At 43.2% G+C, this 19,742-nt stretch overlaps 1 protein-coding gene and 1 pseudogene across 2 annotated transcripts in view; both read right to left on the minus strand.

Moving 5' to 3' along the window:
* The window catches only part of EGLN3 (egl-9 family hypoxia inducible factor 3), a 29,722-nt gene extending 12,872 nt beyond the window's left edge, over positions 1-16,850 (minus strand). The window contains exon 1 of the mRNA XM_080667707.1: positions 16,019-16,850. Coding sequence (XP_080523833.1) covers positions 16,019-16,375 — 357 coding nt within the window. The 5' untranslated portion in view covers positions 16,376-16,850. The remainder of the gene's footprint in view (positions 1-16,018) is intronic.
* On the minus strand, positions 5,057-6,847 carry LOC308254277 (intraflagellar transport protein 70B-like; annotated as a pseudogene). Its single transcript has one exon. The product of its transcript is annotated as an intraflagellar transport protein 70B-like (transcript).
* Positions 16,851-19,742: the final 2,892 nt, after the last annotated feature.

Raw genomic sequence — 19,742 nt, forward strand, 5'->3', positions numbered from 1 at the left:
GGCTGCCTGCTCTGCCCTGAGACTCCGCCAAATCCAAGCTGAGCACAGAGGCTCTTGCAAGTCTTGTCTCATAAGGGTGTCTCCAGCACAGAAGTTCTCCCAGCGTAGACACAGCTGATCCTCACAGCCAATTGGCCTGGAGGTTAATTCCTCCCAGTGATACCAACAACAATCAAGGCTTAACCACAACAAGACTGTGCACACAGCCCACGAAGGGGTGCACCAAGAGTGTCCACCTCAGGTAACTGGGGAGGCTGAGCCACTGGGCCCTATAGAACACCTAGCACACAAAGCCACTCTATCAACTCAGGGAAGCAGCGAAAATGCGGAGACAACGAAACAGACCACAAATGAAAGAAATGGAGGGCAGATAAAGAGCTTCAAAGATAAGAAAAAGCTAAAGGAGTTCATCAACACCAAACCAGTATTATATGAAATGCTGAAAGGTATTCCTTAAGAAGAGGAAGAAGAAGAAAAAGGTAAAGATAAAAATTATGAACAACAAATACATATCTATCAACAAGTGAATCTAAAAATCAAATGAATAAAAAATCTGATGAACAGAATAAACTGGTGAATATAATAGAATCAGGGACATAGAAAGGAGTGGACTGACAATTCTTGGGGAGAAAGGGGTATGGGGGGTGCAGGAAAAGACTGGACAAAATCATACACCTATGGATGAGGACAGTGGGTTGGGGGGAATAAGGGCAGAGGGTGGGGTGGGAACCGGGTGGAGGGGAGCTATGGGGGAAAAAAGAGGAACAATTGTAATAATCTGAACAATAAAGATTTATTAAATTAAAAAAAAAGAAATTAGCTGTAGGCAATGTAGGTACTTTAGAGAAAAAAGTAGGGAACTTTGTGCACAGTGTCATTAGCTATCTTAGCATCTTGTTTGTCATCTATCTTGCTAGATGACTTAACAGAGGCCTAGCTATTTCCTCCTAGTGCCTCTAGTTAAAGATTAATGTAACAAAATGAGGAGGGAATAAGAAATATGCTTTTGGGGGGCAACAACATGAGCTGTGTTCAGTCCCCACATTCCCCTTCCCAACGTTTCAGCATCTGACTAGAAGTTTCTGGAAATTGAGAACACCAGTCAAATATCTGGCAGTAAGTACAGCAGCCCCTTGACTAGCATCATTTTGTTTTAACATTGATGAGATGCCGTAGGAACTTAACTCTTGTTTACATTAATTAGCCCATGGTAAAATTGGTTTCATTATATAGTCTCAGAATCTATTGACAACATTGAGGATTTACCGTAATCCTTTCAACAAACCCCGTTACTTATTAAGTACTTTCTACTCTTCTGTTTTCTACACTGAGAACTGCTTCTGCCCTGTCATTTGCCTACCTCCACATTAAAAATGCCTCTGAACCTACATACACACAACACTGCTTGACACACATAATCTCATCTCCAATTCAGAACAATATCATCATGCCCCATTCCTGAATTTTGTTGCAAAGCAGGAACGTCAGTAATTCTGAAAATGAAAAGTAAGATATTGCAACCAACTTCCAGTGGCTCTGGTGAAGTGGGTCTGCCAGCCCCCTGGTCAGGCCAGAGCATCCTGAGCAGGGAATGTATCATCTTTACTTGAAAACCTGTCCCCAGGTAGACCTTCTCATCAGTGCCCTTGTTTAACTCTACTATGAACTGGGTCCTAGAACCAGGGTCATCCAAACAACCATCAACAACTGCCAAGATTCTGGAACTTTCTATGTAGTTCTCCTAGCTCAGTGAAAATAGTGCCATGAGATTCTTACATTAAAGAGCTGGGATCCCACCCTCACCCCCGGAAATGTGCACACATACCCGCAGTCACAGAGGACTCATGGGTCCTTAAAGTCTAACTGCTCTAGATCAAGATTCTATTCCAGGGATCCTGCACAAACTTAAGTAAATCTCCCTTCCCCAAGAAGTCGCTGAAGCGCTCAGAGGCCAGGAATGTAAGAGACTATTGTCATTCCTCCCTGAATTGTGGTTAATTCTTCCTCTTGGAGGGGATTCAGCCAGAGCCCTGCAATTAGGCACAGTAAACAGGCCCGGGAACATCCACACATCAATGCAGGCTGCTTGGGTTTGGAAAGGCAGCCCTTCCCGTGGCGGCCTGGCTCCTAGCCAGCTGGGTGACGGCTGAGTGACAGGGCTACGTGCGCTTCGTGAGGGTGGCAGCCAGCCCACACCCGAGCACACAGCCCGGGACCAGGGAGGAACAAGCATAGGAGAGCATCCCCCCTGCCCCTCCCCCCTGCCACTACCACAGTCACCAGAGAAATGTTTTGAATAAGGGCTTCCTTGCAATTATGAAATCGGTAAAAGCCAGGCTCAGGATTAAGGACATTAGGAGGCATTTAACCACATCCATTCTGATACCCTTCCCCAAATTGGAGCAGCTGCCATTTCCTGAGGACCCATGTAACCAGGTGGCACTTTAGGGTGGTGCTTTACACATATCACCTCATTTAATTTCCTGGTTACAGAGGTGGGGAGTGACGGGGGAGGGGGAGGGGTGAGCAGCAGTCATCTGCATGAGTCACTGCTCATTTCTCAGAAGTCATTAACCCTGGAAGCTATAGGGACCTAGAAGTTATCTTATTTCTATAGAAAAACAAATTCATGAGTAATTCTTAAAGCTATATGGGATAGGGAGTTGCAATATTTAACTTCCTTTGATGTGAGAAGCTGCCCTCTCTGAAAAATAAAACTTGACCTGTAGCTCTCTAAAGGCTCCAAGTGTAATAGAAAAAAAGAATGTTTGTGACTGTCTGGTTGTCAGAATATGGTTGTCTTTAAATTCTCATCTGAAGAAAATCCTGAAATACTTTAGGGAATCTTTGATAAGATTTAGGGAATCTTTAAATACAAATGTTAAGACAAGATTTTATTGATGGGTAATCCACAAAAAATACAGTTACCAATCAAAACATGTCCTGAAAAATGCCTGGAAGCAATATTTTAAAGAGAAACCAGGAAAACACTTTGCCTGCAATTCCCAGTGAATTTTAAGACTATTAACTTGGAACACTGAAACTGCTAGAAAAAATAAAGGTAAAAAAACTTCCTAGAAAACCAAATCTTATGTTTACATTTGCATTTCAGCATTTGGAAGAACATTTCTGCTGAATGAAAGAAATGACACACAGCAAATCAGTTAGAATTAGAACTCATGAAATTCAGTAAGCATATGTACTTACCGAACAAACATTTGTATAGTGCTGTGCTTCCCAAATCTTACCTCATTCAATATTCATGAGGCAGGAACCATTACTGCCTCCACTTTACAGATGAAGAAACTGAGGCAGAAAGAGGTTAAGTAACTTGTCTTTCTGAACTCAGTCAGCCTGGCTGCAGAGTGGGAGGCCTTAATAACCAAGTCATACTCTACCAGGGCAGTTTATCTAATGTCTAACATTAACCAATTCACCCCATTTTTGAGAAAACTAAGATCTTCAGTTCCACTTGAAGTATTTGATTCCCTCTTACCCTGGCCTATCATCCTTTCCATAATGATAGAAAATCACAAAATGCAAAAATATGAAAAATGAGTGTGCTTTCAATTGAGTCTATGAACTAAAAGCTCGGGGAAAGGGAGGAGGGTTGGGAGTATAACAAAAGGAAGGAGCAAAGGAAATTGACTCTGAATCCTGTGGCAAAGCACTAGTTGTCCGAGTTGTCTTTGCTTCAGTTACTCACTGCAGGACGAGCCCGGATCCATCCCACAGTGTACTTTCTGTAGCCCCTGCAGGGCCCATACCTGCTTCACATGCAATTGGTCAAAAGTCAGCTCAAGTCTGAACGGCAGGCTGCTCTGCCCCTGCCAGGTTCGATGGAAGGAAAGCAGTGTCTCCAGGACCTTTCCTTGTTAGCTCAGGTCCACAGCAGGCAAGGATTTCAGACTTGTTTCAAAGTCAGAAGATAAATTACCAATTAAGAAAAAATTTTAAAGTAAATACAAAATCATGCCTCCCTTGAGAAGACACGGGATGGGATAAATTTTCCTCATTCAGGTGCAACACTAGTTTAGGAGACATCTTCGCTCTCTACTCCCACATTAATTAGCATTCACTGAATACAGAACTTGCTAAAATTACGTTAAGTAGAACACAATGGATACAGACCCACTGTGGCTTTCAGGAGGGGTGAGATCCAAAAAACCACTTAAGAGTGGTAGAAAGTCAAAAGATCATCTGAGAGAGATGTATAAAGTATTTGGGGGAGCAGAAGGGGACTGGAAAGTTAGGCATGCCTGCCTCTGAGTCTGGGGAGCAGAAATGGTTAATTTAATTTCCTTCAAGATAGATACAAGCCCCATTTTACAAATATAGAAAATGAGAGTCAGACACAAAAAGTGGCAAAACCAAGAGTTCTGGAGCAATGCCTCACCCTAAGTGATAAAAGGTAAATAGTCAGCTGCACTATTAATCGGGAGGACAGGAGGTGGTGGGTAGAGCAGGGAGCAAGGGGAATTCCTAGGGCAGCTTCTGGCACAGGTTCAGCAGAGCGATTCCTAAAGCTGGCAGGAAACAGTGTTGTAACTGTCCAAATACGAAGGATTACTGTCATGGCAGTCATCCTCCCTGAGGTGTGACTGTTGGTAGAGCCAGCTCTCTTCGGGAATCCAATGAGAGGCAATCAAAGTACCTATTTGCCCTTTCAGATGAAAATGTAGTCTCGCTTTTTTTTTTCTTTTTTAAATATGTTTTTATTGATTTCAGAGAATCAGAAGGGAGAGGGAGAAAGAGAAAGAAACATAAATGATGACAATCATTTTAATCAGCTGCCTCCTGCCCACTCCCTACTGGGGATTGAGCCTACAACCCTCTGACTGGGAATCGAACTGTGACTTCCTGGTTCATGGATAGACACTCAACCTCTGAGCCCCACCAGCTGGGCTTTCCTTTTCTTTCTTTTTTTAATCAAATAATTGTAAAGTGTACAAAGTTCAACATGTAACAAAGTAAAGATGCCAATGGCTAAATACAAACAAAACAGTACAAACTACAGATATAAAGCCATTATGATACAAGCCATTATCAGACATGACTACATATTCCATCCTATAATCTCATAAATCAAAGCTTTTATCTGTCGGGATTCATATGTGACTGCATTCTTTCCAATATGCATTCTTTCCTCTCCTAGGGGTTGTTCAATAATGGCAGGTACATTCCCGCCATAAAGTTCACAGTGTTCTAGAAACTGAACACATTCTTGAATGACACTCTCACAAAACATGATCATGTGTTGTGACATGTTCTGTAATAAAGACAAGAAGCGTCTTTTGGCATAATACCAGGTATCAGTTCCAAGTTTTTTTATTATAAGGTTCTAAGCTTTTGATAACTTGAGAAATCCCAAAGTCATAATTTCCTTTGGCACAGTAAAGCGTCCCTATCACCAAATCCACAGATGGTAGGTTTTCTTATCTGGGTCATCATAGGAGAGCCGATCTTCCTCCTTTTCAGTCTTTCTCATCAACTCCTCAGCTTCTTCATTTTGACTTGTCATAATATATGAAACACAGAGGTTAGCCAGTACAGTAGCACTGACATTCAAGAAGTTGTCATAGTGCTTCTTGACTATGGGATCATGAAAACGGATGGCGTCTTTGTATCTGTTTTCATAAAGAGAACATGAGCCACATTCAGCTTTCACACATCATGGTCATTGCAGAATTCCACAGATTTGCGAAAGATCTTTTCTACCATTGAATAATTTTCAAGGTTCCAGTAGATATTTTTTACCTGGGCCATCAATACGGGAATATACTTCTCCAGGATGTCATCATATTCATTCATTGACATCTTCATCATCTCTATTGTGTCTTGCTTCCTGTACTTCTACGGTGAGTTTCCGAAGCTGCTCAGTCAGCATCCCTGCTGGTCCATCAAACTTAATAAAAGCTTCTTCAGGAGCTGTCTGGCAAGTGAGCATGGCACCCAAGAAGTCATAGAGACAGGGTGTGAGGAACTTATAAGTCAAGTGGCATTCTCCGCCGGGACCTGTGCTGCCATGTCAAAGTACTCCTATTTGCAGTGGAGCAGCGACAGGATGGCAAAGGTCTCTGGAGGAAAGGGCTTCTGTTGGAACAGAAACTAGTTTTTCAAACCCTTCTGTAGGCCTGGCCTCAGTGTTCATTAACGCCTGGTTGTGCAGGGGCACGGGGTCTTACTCTTCCTCTGCCTTCGGTGGCAGGTGAGGGCTTCCTGGACGCCTTATAGTTTCTCAGTTGGTATTCTATGGCTGCCTTGAGGTTGAAGGCTTCCACCAGCACAGTCTGGTGAAGGACTACAGTGTTGCCAACACTGCCAACATCAATGCCCTCATGGTCATGCACACTAGCTCTGGGTGCTGGCGGATGCCCCGCTCCAGTCAGAGATGTGCTTCAGCGCGGGGGCATATTGCCGGCTGCTGTAACAGCCCCAAGCCAGGTTGAAGGAAAGGTCAGGCCAGTAGCCCCAGGCCTGCAGGCCTGTGAAAAACTTGGGACGTGCAGCTTGATACTGTTCCCTTGTAAAGCAAACAACCCAGGTTGACCTGGCCATCTGACTCGTTCTCACCCCCACAGGCTTCTCCCCCTGCCCCACTCAGTGGCTACTCCAGCAGGCTCCTGGCCCCGGGAAGATGCCCTCGCTGTGGTAGGTGGGGTTGTGCAAGAGGAGGAAGGCGACCCGGGGCCTCCGGATAGAGGCGGGCCTTGGACAGAGCCTGGCACAGAGCACTGGGCCGCCACTGGGAACCGCTGCCACCGCAGCAGCAGCAGCAGCCCAGCAGGGACAGGCTCCCCGGCTCCGCTGCAGCTCTCCCGCACCACAGCTGCACCGCCTCCCGCATGAGCCAGCACACCCTTCTGGGCGCAGCCCAGCCATAACTGCCAAAGTGGTTGTGCGTCCTAGTTACCAAGGCAACAAGCCAACCGGAAGCGGAAACCGTTAAGAATGTTTGCGGGGGTTATTTCTGGGGTGTTTTTTTTTGCATGTTCCCAAAGTTCCTTTTAGCGGAAGGACCATACTAGGATTAGGAAGTCACTAATGGAAGGTCTTCATATCTGATCTCACCCCTGAAGAGGCCAAGATTGTGAGCATCCTTAGTTTGTGAGAGGAAAGGAAGTACCTCCAGGTAATTCTTAGTCTCACTTTTCATTTAATTCCTTATATTTAAATCCTGGAGGAAGATATTTCTTATTGTATCCATATTATAAAAGTCAGGCTCAGAGAACTGACTTGCCCAAGGTCACAGTGAGATGAAATAAAATGTAAAAGGTCCATCCTGTGGTGGTAGGTAGTGACTAAATTGAGTTAAAATATCAAATCGAAATCAAACTTATTCCTAAAGAAGTGGAAACGGAGGTCCTGAGATGCCACTTTCCAGGGGCTGAGCCAGGAGCAGAAGCCAGGACTCCCGCCTCACGGTCCACAGGCTTCTCTGGCTCCTCTGAAGCAGACCTGTGTGCATGAGCTGCCAGCATCCAGCTGTGGCTCCTAGAGCCAAGCATGGAATTCCAACGCGGAGGAAAGAACCGCACCAATTCCCTCCTTTACGATGGGTCCTCGTAGCACGTTAATGCAGTAAAATATTTAAGCGCCGTGACATCAAATTAGGGACCATGCTGCAAAACCGTTTTTGTGGGGTTTTTTTTGACATCCTGACATCCTTTGAAATCAAAGTTCCTTTTGAAAATGAAAGTAAGTCAACAAGCACCTATGAATTGCAAAGGACTGTTCAAGGCACTAAAAGTATATATTAAGTTGATATCTCTGCCTTAATGGAATTTTTAAGTAAATGTGGGATTAGAGGAAGCAGCCAAAAGAAATAAATGTACTAGGGCAGCCTGGACTGAGCCACCCACAGAGCTCTAGGGAGCAGAAGGGAAGACTTCATGGAGAAGGCACTAAGATGGATACTGAAGAGCAGAACCAAAGGGAAGCTCAGTGTGCCTGGCAAAATCGGTTCCTAGCATTTCAGGGATTGGGAGAGAAGGAAAGAGGTAAGCATCGCAACCCACAGGTTGAGAACCGCTAGCAGCGTCGCCTAAGACCATCGGAAAACACAGATATTTACATTACGATTCATTAACAGTAGCAAAATTACAGTTATGAAGTAGCAACAAAAATAATTTTATGGTTGGGGGTCACCACAACATGAGGAACTGTATTAAAGGGTCGTAGCATTAGAAAGGTTGAGAACCAATGGTCTAGAGAACCAAAAATAGATGTCACTGACACCTGGAACTGAGTTTTCCATTTTGTCTTCTTCCCACTGGCAAATAATCAAGACGGCAGTCATATTCTTTGATTCTTTGTATTTTGAAATTACTTTATATGATAATAGTATTTTGGCTTCATTTGGGAAGGAAACAATATTTAATATGAGATTGATACATTTACTTCAAAAATTGAGAAATATTGATCATTGTATCTCCTAAAGAATCAAAAATTGTCTTGACTTAATAAAGAGGTATTGACAATGCACTGAACATGGAGTACTCTCAGTAAGTAGGTACAGGATGAATCCAGCATAAGATCTGGAAGCCTGCATTATACAACTGCAAACCCACGTGTCTGTAAGGCTGAGACTGGGTTGGGGCAGGAGGTGAAAAATATAACAGTCACTACCAGCTCACCAAAAACAAACATAGAAACTCATGCACAAATCCCAATATCAAAAGATACAAAATTAAGGTAAGAGGCATACTTGTTGAAGATGGAAATAATGGAGGGAAGTGGGGTATAAATTCTATGTATAATGAGCTGAGCTAACTAATCTCTTGGCAAATGGACACATAGCTCTGAATCTGAGCCAAATCAACGGCTCTGGGCAATCTGCCAAGGCTGAATTCCTTAGTCTGGCATCATAAAATGGTTTGCCTGTCGCACTTACAATTCCAGTGCCTCTGGATTCAGCTACCCGCTGGGCACCCCTGGCAGCTGCCCAGCAGAATACATCTGAACTATCATTACTGTCAAAACATGTGCATTTGACAAACACTACAGAAAAACGACACCCATTTCTTGGAGCAATATTAGTTAACAGCTACAAAGTGGTGCTACAAAGGAATTATCAAGTCTGTTGCAGTAATAATTAACAAAGAATTAATAATCTTCTCCATAGTGTGAACCTGCAAGCTGCTCCTTAGTATTCAAAAGGCACAGGTCAAAATGTCACTTAATTTACCTGAGGCTACAAAGGTGAGTCCAAAGCAAAGAGGTCTTGCCAAACTCAGCAGAGGCAGCCCACAGTGGAGATGCCCTCTAAGCTTTTTAATGAAATGCATGATGCTGGGGTGCTTAGAGATGCTTCTCAGAGGTGCTCTGCTCATTATGAGACAAACCCTACCCCCATCTGTTATCAGAGATGTCTTCCATACATTGTTGTTCAGAATAGAGCAGTAACATGCAAGGCTGCCTGTTATTTATAAAATCTGACATTTTTCTAGTCAGAGTCAGGAATCAGAAAAGAATACACAGTCCTAGCCGGTTTGGCTCAGTGGATAAAGCATCAGTCTGTGGACTGAAGGGTCCGGGTTCGATTCTGATCTAGGGCACATGCCCAGGTTGCAGGCTCAATCTCCAGTAGGGGGTGTGCAGGAGGCAGCCGATCAATGATTATCTCTCATCATTGATGTTTCTATCTCTCCCTCTCCCTTCCTCTCTGAAATCAATAAAAATATATTTTAAAAAAGAAAGAAAAAGAAAGAAAGAAAGAAAGGAAAGAAAGAAAGAAAGAAAGAAAGAAAGAAAGAAAGAAAGAAAGAAAGAAAGAAAAGAATGTACAAAATTGCACTGAGCTGAGTGAGGTCAGAAAAGGAAATAATTCATGACAACCAAAAGTTGAATGTACAGATAGGCTTATATAACTCCTTAAAAGGATGTTTGTCAATTTTAAATTAGAATTATGTTTGAAATTCACAAATAAAATGCTCATGCAGCTGAATTAACCTACCAACCCTGTCTCCCAGTCTACCTGACTGTGGAGCAACCCCAGCCAGGCTAGCCCCCCTCTATTAAAGCACCTTTGCCTAGGCCCAGGACCCCAATCCCTTGCAAGACCTCATCTCTCCAAATATAAAAACTGCTGAATGATTGAATGACTGGATAGATGTGATTTCTGATACCTCTCTTTAGCTCTAAAAACCTGTATCATTAAAGTTCGGTATAGTTTTGGTTACTAATTTTGATCACTTAATTTTAAATAGAGAAACTGGAGAAAGCCTGAAGAAGAGAAACAAAAATGACTAGTCAGTGTAAAAGTATAGTTTAATTAGAAAAGAGAAAGCAAAGTTAGTGAAAACATTTCACACCACTCAACTGTCAGCTTCTTTAGGTGGTTTTATAATCACTTTTCACCTCCCTTCCCCCATCCACTTACAGGTCTCCCACAGTACAAGACATTTAACAATTTGTCAATTAACAAATTAAATTGATACCCCCTGACTTCCCACTTCACTGCAAGCAGATAAAGTTGTGGTTGAGTGGCCAGTGGCCCAAAAGTGAACAAAAGAAATTATAAAGTACGCACACATATGCACACCACACCTTTCTTCTTTGCTTTGTTCCCAAGTGTTATTCAACAAAACAGCCAAAAGACACCATGAAAACCACCCAATTGAAAAACTGGCTTCACAGTCACCGAGCCTGTATTCTGTAAATTATTTCCTTGGATTAATTTCCTTCCTCCAAGAGCTAAGTTATTTTTAAATACAAAACCTTTTATAGGAATCCCTCACATCCTTACAGAAAAATGTTCCAGTCTTTCAAACTCAGTGCCTCCTCCCCTAAAATAGCTGCTTCACAGACAGATTTTTAAACTTTTTAATTACAGAGACACTGTTTATGGATTTAGTCCTCAAGCCCCATGCTTTAAGAACTGCACTTCTCGAGGGTCCAGGCAACCATAGTTGTGATCTATGATTTCACATGCCCCACTACCTCCCCAACCAAGGCTGATGGGTCCCCTGAGCCAAGGCAAGACTGTTATCCTTCTCCAAGGGAATGAAAAGGAGATTCTAGAACGTTGGTCAAGTGTTTGCTGATCTCACACTGAGGCTGAGGTGGCCACTGTGGGGAAGGGAGCCATTTTGAGCCATGTGCATGGAAAAGCAGAAAAAGCTGAACGGAATGGAGAGCGGGGAAGAAATAAAGGGCATGAGCAGAGAAGCAAAGATGGAGGCCATCAAGCGCCAGAGAGAACTAACACACAAGCTGCCCTGGGTAGTTAGGACTTTCTGGTTCATAGTTCATGGCTCCACCTACTCTTCTGTGAACCATGACTGCATTTCCTGCACTTGGCTCCTGAGAGAGATCCTGATCTTCAAAATACATTATCCCATTTTTGCTTAAAGCAGTTTGCAACCATGAAAAGCTCCACTGAGTATCGGGATATTCCTGACATCGCATGAGAAGGGTGGGCCAAACTGTTATTGATAAATAGCGAAGGGACAAACCCACCACTTCGCAACACTTTTTCTTTTATTCACAACTTATTGCTGTTTCATCACTTCTCTGCATTGTTTCCACGGGAGAACTGATCTTTCCTTTCACAATACAACCCACATAATCCCATCGCCAGAACTCCTCTAGTCAGGGATCCTAACAAGCAACCTTGTTCACAAACACTCTCCCTGCCAGTAACAGTAGGAAAGCATTAGCACAGCCCTCCATTCTCTTCCTCAACTGTATTAGCTGACCCACTGCAATGTTTGGGTTTTGTCTTTTTCCTTTTTTAGGCTTGAGAATGAATCAAGTGTGAACTAGAGGATCCTGCATTCAAAAGTATAAGTGAATGTTAAGCTCCATGAGGCAGGGATTATGCCTGTTCACATCTGTACCTCAAGCCTTGCAGAGTATCCCACGCCGAGTGAGCACTTGCTGAATAAATGAAGGGATGAAAACTAGGAGCATCATAGTCAAGAACACACTCTGGAGTCAGACAGAACTGGGTTAGAATCCCAAGTCTTCCACTTACATTAGCCTATAACGGTGGTCGGCAAACTGTGGCTTGTGAGCCACATGCGGCTCTTTGGCCCCTTGAGTGTGGCTCTTCCACAAAATACCACGGCCTGGGCGAGTCTATTTTGAAGAAGTGGCGTTAGAAGAAGTTTAAGTTTAAAAAATTAGGCTCTCAAAAGAAATTTCAAACGTTGTACTGTTGATATTTGGCTCTGTTGACTAATGAGTTTGCCGACCACTGGCCTATAACATTTATGAAGGCTTAGAACTCTGCTAAGAATTTTATGTACATCATCTTATTTAATGCTCCCTCCCTGAAAAGTTTAAGGTATTATTATCCCTCATTTTACACTTGGTGAAAATTGAGCAACTTACCTACAGGGTCAGTACCTGGCATAAGCTCCTAGCTTTTATTTTATTTTTATTAACTTGATTGGGGTGACATTGGTTAATAAAATTATATAGGTTTCAGGTGTACAATTCTGTAATACATCATCTGTAAATTGTACTGTGTGTTTACCACCCCAAGTCAAATCTCCTTCCTATACCCTCTTCTACCTCCTCCTAACCCCCTTCCTCTCTGGTAAGTCCCATGCTATTGTCCGTATCTGTGAGTTTTTCCTAACTTTTATGATAAACTGCTTCTTACCACTGACTTCGTGACCTTAGGTAAATGACTTAATCACTCAATTTGCTGAAGATTGTGGTTTTGAAGACTGTCAGACAGACAGTGTTTTTAAAGTGCTTATTAGTACAATGCCAGACAGAGCAAACTGCTCATTAAAATGTAGCTATTAATAGTTACTCACTAGTGAGTCTACAGTGAGATGCTTCAAGCAGAACATTCGGTTCTATAAGCTACATGTTCGCTGGAAAACAGCCATTTCTAGGCAACCAAAACAAAAGGAGCAAATTATAACCAATATTTATCTTGGATATAGTCTAAAGTCTCCAAAAGGAAGTAACAGATAAATCTTTTGATAGCCTGAAAGCAATGATAATGCTTGCAGTTAGGGGGCGCCATACTGCTGTACTACATTATAGGAAACCACTGCCCCACAGTCTTCACCACCCTAGGACTTTTCTCTAACAAAGTGGAGGTAGATAAATTCTGACCTGTAATAACTTTTTTGGCAGGGAAGAGGGAACCCTTGAATATTTATTTCCATATTTTTCCACAATTTCCATTTCAATTCCAATATATATTCCTATTTTATTACCAATGCCTTTGCTATTGCTTTATTGAGATAAAGGGCATTATTACATTATTCAATGACCTTTAAAAACCCAGGGGGAAAAGTACTTAATTAGAATCAATACACTAATAAGCACAGAAATTTAAAGTATCTGAAAAAGAATTGGTCTAAAATAAATGTATGCATTGGCAAATGTTGAAAATGGGGGATGGGAGTTCATTATACTAGCCTCTCTAAATTAACATGTTTGAAATTTTTCATTAAAAGTTACAAATAAATTTTTAAAATAAATTTACATGTTCTGCTTTTTAAAAATTCAGTTTTTCTAAAATTGGGTATGATAAAAGTGGGTCTATAATACTCTGGGAAGCAGAAGAGTAAGGTACTCAGTTGAAGGAAGAGAAGTAAATAGCTTAAATTAAGGTGAAACTAATATAAATCATGTAGAAATGCAATGTGTTTCTACAATGCTTTAATAATGAACTTCAAACAAGAGACCCAAGGCCACAGACATTACTAAGGAGACTTCTTTATACAAGCAAATCAAACTTTTAAAAAAATTTACTATAACAATTGTTTGCTTAAACCTGATTTGCATTTGGTTCTAATTGGTCAGGAATATCCCGATCTAGAGGTGATTTTTCTAAAGGGAAGGAATGAAGAGCTTTGTGCCAACATAGCCAAAGGGGAGTTGGAAATCTAGGTATGGACAGACAATGTCTCTTCGGTGGACAACAGATGAATTTCCTCTTTTCAATTCACAGTCACGTTCTGTTAACTGAAAGCGTTAACTGTGAAGTTATTTGTTCTACCCAGAAGATAATCCATAATTGAAAAATCATATCTATAAATCTTGTTGTCCTTAGCCAAGTGCTTTTCATCCCGTTTGAGGAGTTAAATTCTAGCCTAAAACCCTACCACTGTTCATTAAGTCAAAGCTAAATAAAAATACTTAACATTCAAACATGTTAGTGACCTCTTTCTGCCAATTAATTCTGACCTCCTTTAGATGAATTCTGTTCCTAGAATGCCCAGGGAGGTGGGGGGAGAGGAGGATTCCTAACGCCTAAGTTTAAAAGAAAGTTTTAAAAACTGGTAAGAAGCCATCTGCTCTTCCAAGTTGAAGCTACAAGCACCTCTGCAATACTGAGGCTAACCATTTCCCTCCCCTCTCCTCCCCCACCGGGGCCCCAGATGGGCAAGGTGCAAATATAAGACTGATCAAGACAAACAGCTTTCTAATCCACCATCCAAATGATGGAAGAAGAGTAGAGCAACAATAACATCAATCTTCTACTGAGTCCGGCTAACTCTGAGTTTTCCCCAAATCAAAGTAAAAGTTAGAAAGCAGCATTTTCTTCTAAGATTTACTTTTTGTGTCAGATTAATAACGATGTCTTCGGATATTCTATTCATGTCCCCCTAGTTCGAAAGCAATCTATTTCCATTCACCCACTCCAACCCCTTCATTTCTATACATTTCCAGTCTTCACTACTTGCACTATATTAAGAGTGTTCCTCTCAGCTTATGGAACAAATGAGACAACAAGGTGTGTTATCACAGGATGAATCTTAAATTGAGAAATACTACCTATATGGTTGAAGAATGGTACAGAGGTGAATGTTCACCTTCCTTCTCACGCTAGGATGTTTAGCCTTGCTGTGTTAAAGTACAAGTTTTCTATGGTTCTGAGTGCCCCTTGACCGGTCCCCAATAAAAGAAATGCAAATCACTCTGAGAACTGCCACTGGAAAACAGGCTGGATTGTCATTTGTAGAAAAGACTGAGTGGCTAGACTATCCCAAGTGAATGTACATGGTACTACATGTTCCCACATTTCTGCCAACCTACCTGTAAATGTTTCCAAGATAAATTTCTACCCACGGAGTCACTTCTGGCTGTGAACGAAAACATAATTTCTTTCCAGAGGTACTTGACTACCCTCTCCTGATCACGTAACCCGTGGTTTTTGTTTTTCATATATTTTATTGATTTTGTTACAGAGAGGAAGGGAGAGGGATAGAGAGTTAGAAACATCGATCAGCTGCCTCCTGCAACACCCCCTACTGGGGATGTGCCGGCAACCAAGGTACATGCCCTTGACCGGAATCGAACCTGGGACCCTTCCGTCCACAGGCCGACGCTCTACCCACTGAGCCAAACCAGTTAGGGCATAACTGGTGGTTTTGAGTAGATTTCCCCATCAACTGAAAGTTAGGAAAGGGGAGGTGGTGGTGTGGGCTCAGCACCAGGAGAGAATTTTCAGTCAAGCAGATGATCTAAGTGTCCTGGGTGCAACAAGCCAAGGGCAGCACTCAAAAGTGAAGAGGAGCTTTACTCTTTCACAGGGCAAACTCTTCCCACACCTGCCAAACTCCACAAACCAAATGCCACATTGCAAAATCACAGCTGTCTCCAGAATTCTTTAAAGTGCGTTCATAGGAATCCCCTTTGAAATCAATGAAGGGCAAATATTAGGTGACTTTAAAGTGGACAGTTAAGATCATGAGTTCACGTGTGTCTCGGATCATACACAATCTTTCTAACAACCTGTCCCTCGTTTGGACTTATGAGAACTTCCATGTCTTAAAATCAGACCAAAAAGCCACCGCTTGTCCGGCTTGTACCACCCACCAGAGCCATTATTTCAAAGTTATCAGAAGGTCATTATAATTATACACCTAAGTCCCTTAGCATGGATTTTCCCTGGGGGATGGGAAGACCAGACTGACTTCTTTCTTGCTTCTTGATTAAAACCTAAAGTTCGCTTGTAGCCCTGCGAAGGCGACAGACAACAGACTCCGAATGTCTCCGGTCCCTGCGGGCTGCAGCAGCGGTGGGGCGCCCGCGCGCGTCCTACCTTGGACCTCTCCTTGACGTAGTATTTGCCCAGCCGGCTCCCGCAGTACAGGACCAGCCTGTCGATGAGGGACAGGAGAAAGCTGATGGCTTCGCAGCCCTCCTCATTGCCCCCGATCCACGTGATCTGGTCGCCCCTCAGGTGCCGCTTGGAGACGCCGGCGCGCGGCCCGGCCAGCTGGCCGTCCCGCAGGACTCCGTTGCTGTGCAGCTGCTTGACGCGCTCCAGGACGCAGTCGCCCACCACCTCGCCAAGGAAGTTGTCCAGGTAACAGAAGCCGACTTCGTGCAGACAGGGCACGATGTACTCCAGGGCGATTTTCTCCAGATCCAGCCTCATGATGTGTCCCAGAGGCATCTCCCCGGCAGAGCGGAGCTCCGGGACCCCCAGCGTGCACCGAGAGTGAGACCTACGCGCGCGCTCAGCCGCGGCTCGGGTAGCGTGGCCCTGGGTTCAGCTACCTGCGGCTGCCCCGGTCCCCGAGCCACTGCAGCGCCAGGGAGACGGGAAAGTTGCTGCAACTCTGGGAAGAAGGGATCCAGTTCCGGACCAGCGGGAGTTGTGGGGAGTTCCACGACCCAGCACCAGACTGATCCAGTGAGGATTCCAAGGGCCCCTTTTGGAGACGCGGAGCAACCAATGGTGCGGCGGCGGCCCCAGGCGGGGAAAGGCTGAGGTCCAGCCCCGCAGCCGGCCAACTCGGCGCGTCACGGGCCCCGCCCAGGCTCCGCCCCTGGACCGCCTCGCGGACAGCCCTTCCCCCACTCCCCCCCATCCCCGCCCATCACCCCCGCCGGGGTCCACCACTCCGCCGCTGTGCCTGTTTGTGACTAGGGGAGGGGCTGGCGAAAAGACGGGATTTTAGAATGCTATAGATTTGCATATGTTTTGCATAAAATCCAAGAACAAACTTGAAAACCTGACTCCCAGCTCTGAAAATATAAATGGAATTAATAGCACCGTTTACTGCCACATTCTGGCTGCTCATCTCACAGGCTTTTGAACAAAAAAATAAACCTAGGGACAAATTATCTGTATATTAAATAGTGATCTCTTTCTAGCTTTACCATCATGATGCCTTTCCTTATTCCCTTTTCCTCAAGTCAGGAAGTTCAAGCCACTGAGCGCCTGAGAGAAATTCAGTTTTAACTAAAATTAACAAACATTTCTCTAACCTCTACTGTATTCAAGACCCTCTGTGCTCAATGCACAATTAAGAAATGCTGGGTCATATCTGATTGAAACCTGAAAATACCTATTTTACTTTGCTGGATGTTTTCATTGACTTATCTTTCAAGTTTACTCAAATATGGTGTTCTGAAAGTCTGCCTTCAAAATTAACCACATGCTTGTATATCAGCCAGTTAGGTATGTCTCCAAAAGATAGACTATGTTCTCATCTCACTTTCCCCACAGGAAGGGAGGGAGGAATATCACCAGAAGAGTTTTTAGTTACCCAAAGATAAGCTGACTGCTTTATGGGGTTTTGTTTATTTATTTTATTTCCTAATGAACGCCAGAGATAAAAATCAGGAAAACAAAATTCATAAGTTGGATGCAAAGCTATTTTCATATTTATAATTTTACATTAGTTTGCACTCAGGTTCTTTTAAGTTGAACAGGAGGATGTACAGGTTTTACAGGCATTGCTTAATTAATACACAATCCCTCTAGCTTTTTCACTTTTATTCTCCTGCCTATACCCTTCTCCTCTCTGCATGTGAGAGGAGAAATATGAAAGGAGGAATGGAATGAAGTCCAGGCCAAGAACAAAGAGTGGAAGAGGAAAGGGACACTGCTGCTCCATGATGGAAAGAAGCAGATAGAAGGAACGTTCAAGAAGAGTCGGCAATGGGAAACTGGTGAAACCTCCAGTTATAATGAGAGAGGTTCTCAGCCAAGAGGGCAAGTCGCTGGCACTGTTGGTATGACCTTTCAGGAGGTCCACTAGCATAAAGGCTTGACTTGGCCAGCCTCAAGGAGCTGTCTAAATTCTCACAGCTGCTTCATGATGCCTGGAGCCCACATGCTTGGACCTCCAGAAATTAGCAGCTAATAGTTGTCTAATAATGTGGGCCTGGATAGATTGTGGCTTCCGGTTTGTGCAGCTTTGGGGACTGTTGTAGACCTCCAAAGTAGATATCCCTGAAGAAACCAGAATTTAAGGGGGGAGAGGGGTTGACTGATAAACCTTGGTAGATGGCTGAAATGTTTCCAGTTGAAGTCTATGTAGATGCACCTGAGACTCCTAGGAATCATTAGGAAGCAATTTACAGAAGACCGGTAACCTGCGGTAGCAGGTAGTGGAGGTGTGTGTGCTACGCGCCATTGAGACGGCTCTGACTCCCAGCAACTCCATGAATTAGTGATGTTCACAATGGCCTGTCCCCAACAACTTGTGGACCCATGCGGTGATGGGTAATATACAGAAAATTACATACCCAACTTCCAGACTCTAAGTCCCAGGACTGGGTACATTTGTCTGACTATTCAAATAACATTTCAATAATTTTAGAGTAAAGTTCTAACTAGTCTAGTTGTGATTAGAGCATGTTCTAATGACTGATGGCCCCGAGCTGTTCTAGATTACTTGGTTGCAAAGAATGGGCCGTTCAGAAGGGTATTTAATCCCTTGTCACCATCCTGCTTGGCAAGGGCACTGATTAATCAATCAAGGGCCTCCCAATCACCATGATTCTGCCAGCACTGCACTTGGCTGAAGAGCTTGAGATACGGTGACTGGCAAAAAGCATAGTGTGTGATTACATGGAGGGTACAGACAGGCTGGAGCCATGCATGGGCTCCGAGCCTAAGTATCTGAGTGGCGAACTCCAAGCTAATTGCTAAAGTGCATTTGTTTAGGTTATTTGCCCATTAATTTGTGTCATTGTAATAATTAATATTAAAATACTTTTCATATGGATAACTAAAACAAATTAATTTCCCTGTAATTTAATTACAACAACATTCATTGTCTTCCAGTATACATCTGCAGTACAGATGCAGTTGTTTTCAAGCATGTGGATAAGACAGGGAGAAAAGAGGGGTGTTGAATTTCTTTGCCTTAGAATTTGAAATGAAAGGGATCCTTATAATCACCTAGTCCAATTTCATTTTCTTACAGATAAGGAAACCAGGGCCTAGAGGGGATGGCCATTAGATAACTTTCTCAAATAAGGTCTCTGGTGAGTGGAAGAGGAGTCTGGAATGCTCTGTATTCTCAACTAGGACAAAGACAGCACTCACTCTGGTCCCACTGACGTATGTATGATTTTTTAGGATGTAAGACTTACAAAACATAAACTGAACCCTTATAAACTGAACAATTCAATGGCATTTAGTACATTCACAAACTTGTACAACCCCTGCCACTCTCTAGTTCCAAACATGTTTACCACCAGAAAAGAAAACCCTCCACCCCTTAGCAGTTACTCCCCAATTACCCAGCTCGGAACAAGCACCAATCTGCTTTCAGTTGCTATGAATTTACCAACTCTGGATATTCCCTATAAGTAGAATCATGGGACATGGGACCTTTTGTGTCTGGTTTCTTTCACTTAGTAAAATGTTTCCCAGGTTCATCCATGTGGTACCATTTACCAGCATTTCGTTCTCTTGTATGACTCAATAATATTCTATTATATGGATAGACCACATTTGGTTATTCATTCATAAGCTAGTGAACATTTGGTTGTTTCCATCTTTTGGTTATTGAGTACCTGCT

Source organism: Plecotus auritus (genome assembly GCF_963455305.1).
Source record: "Plecotus auritus genome assembly, chromosome: 1".
NCBI classification, from domain to species: Eukaryota; Metazoa; Chordata; class Mammalia; order Chiroptera; family Vespertilionidae; genus Plecotus; species Plecotus auritus.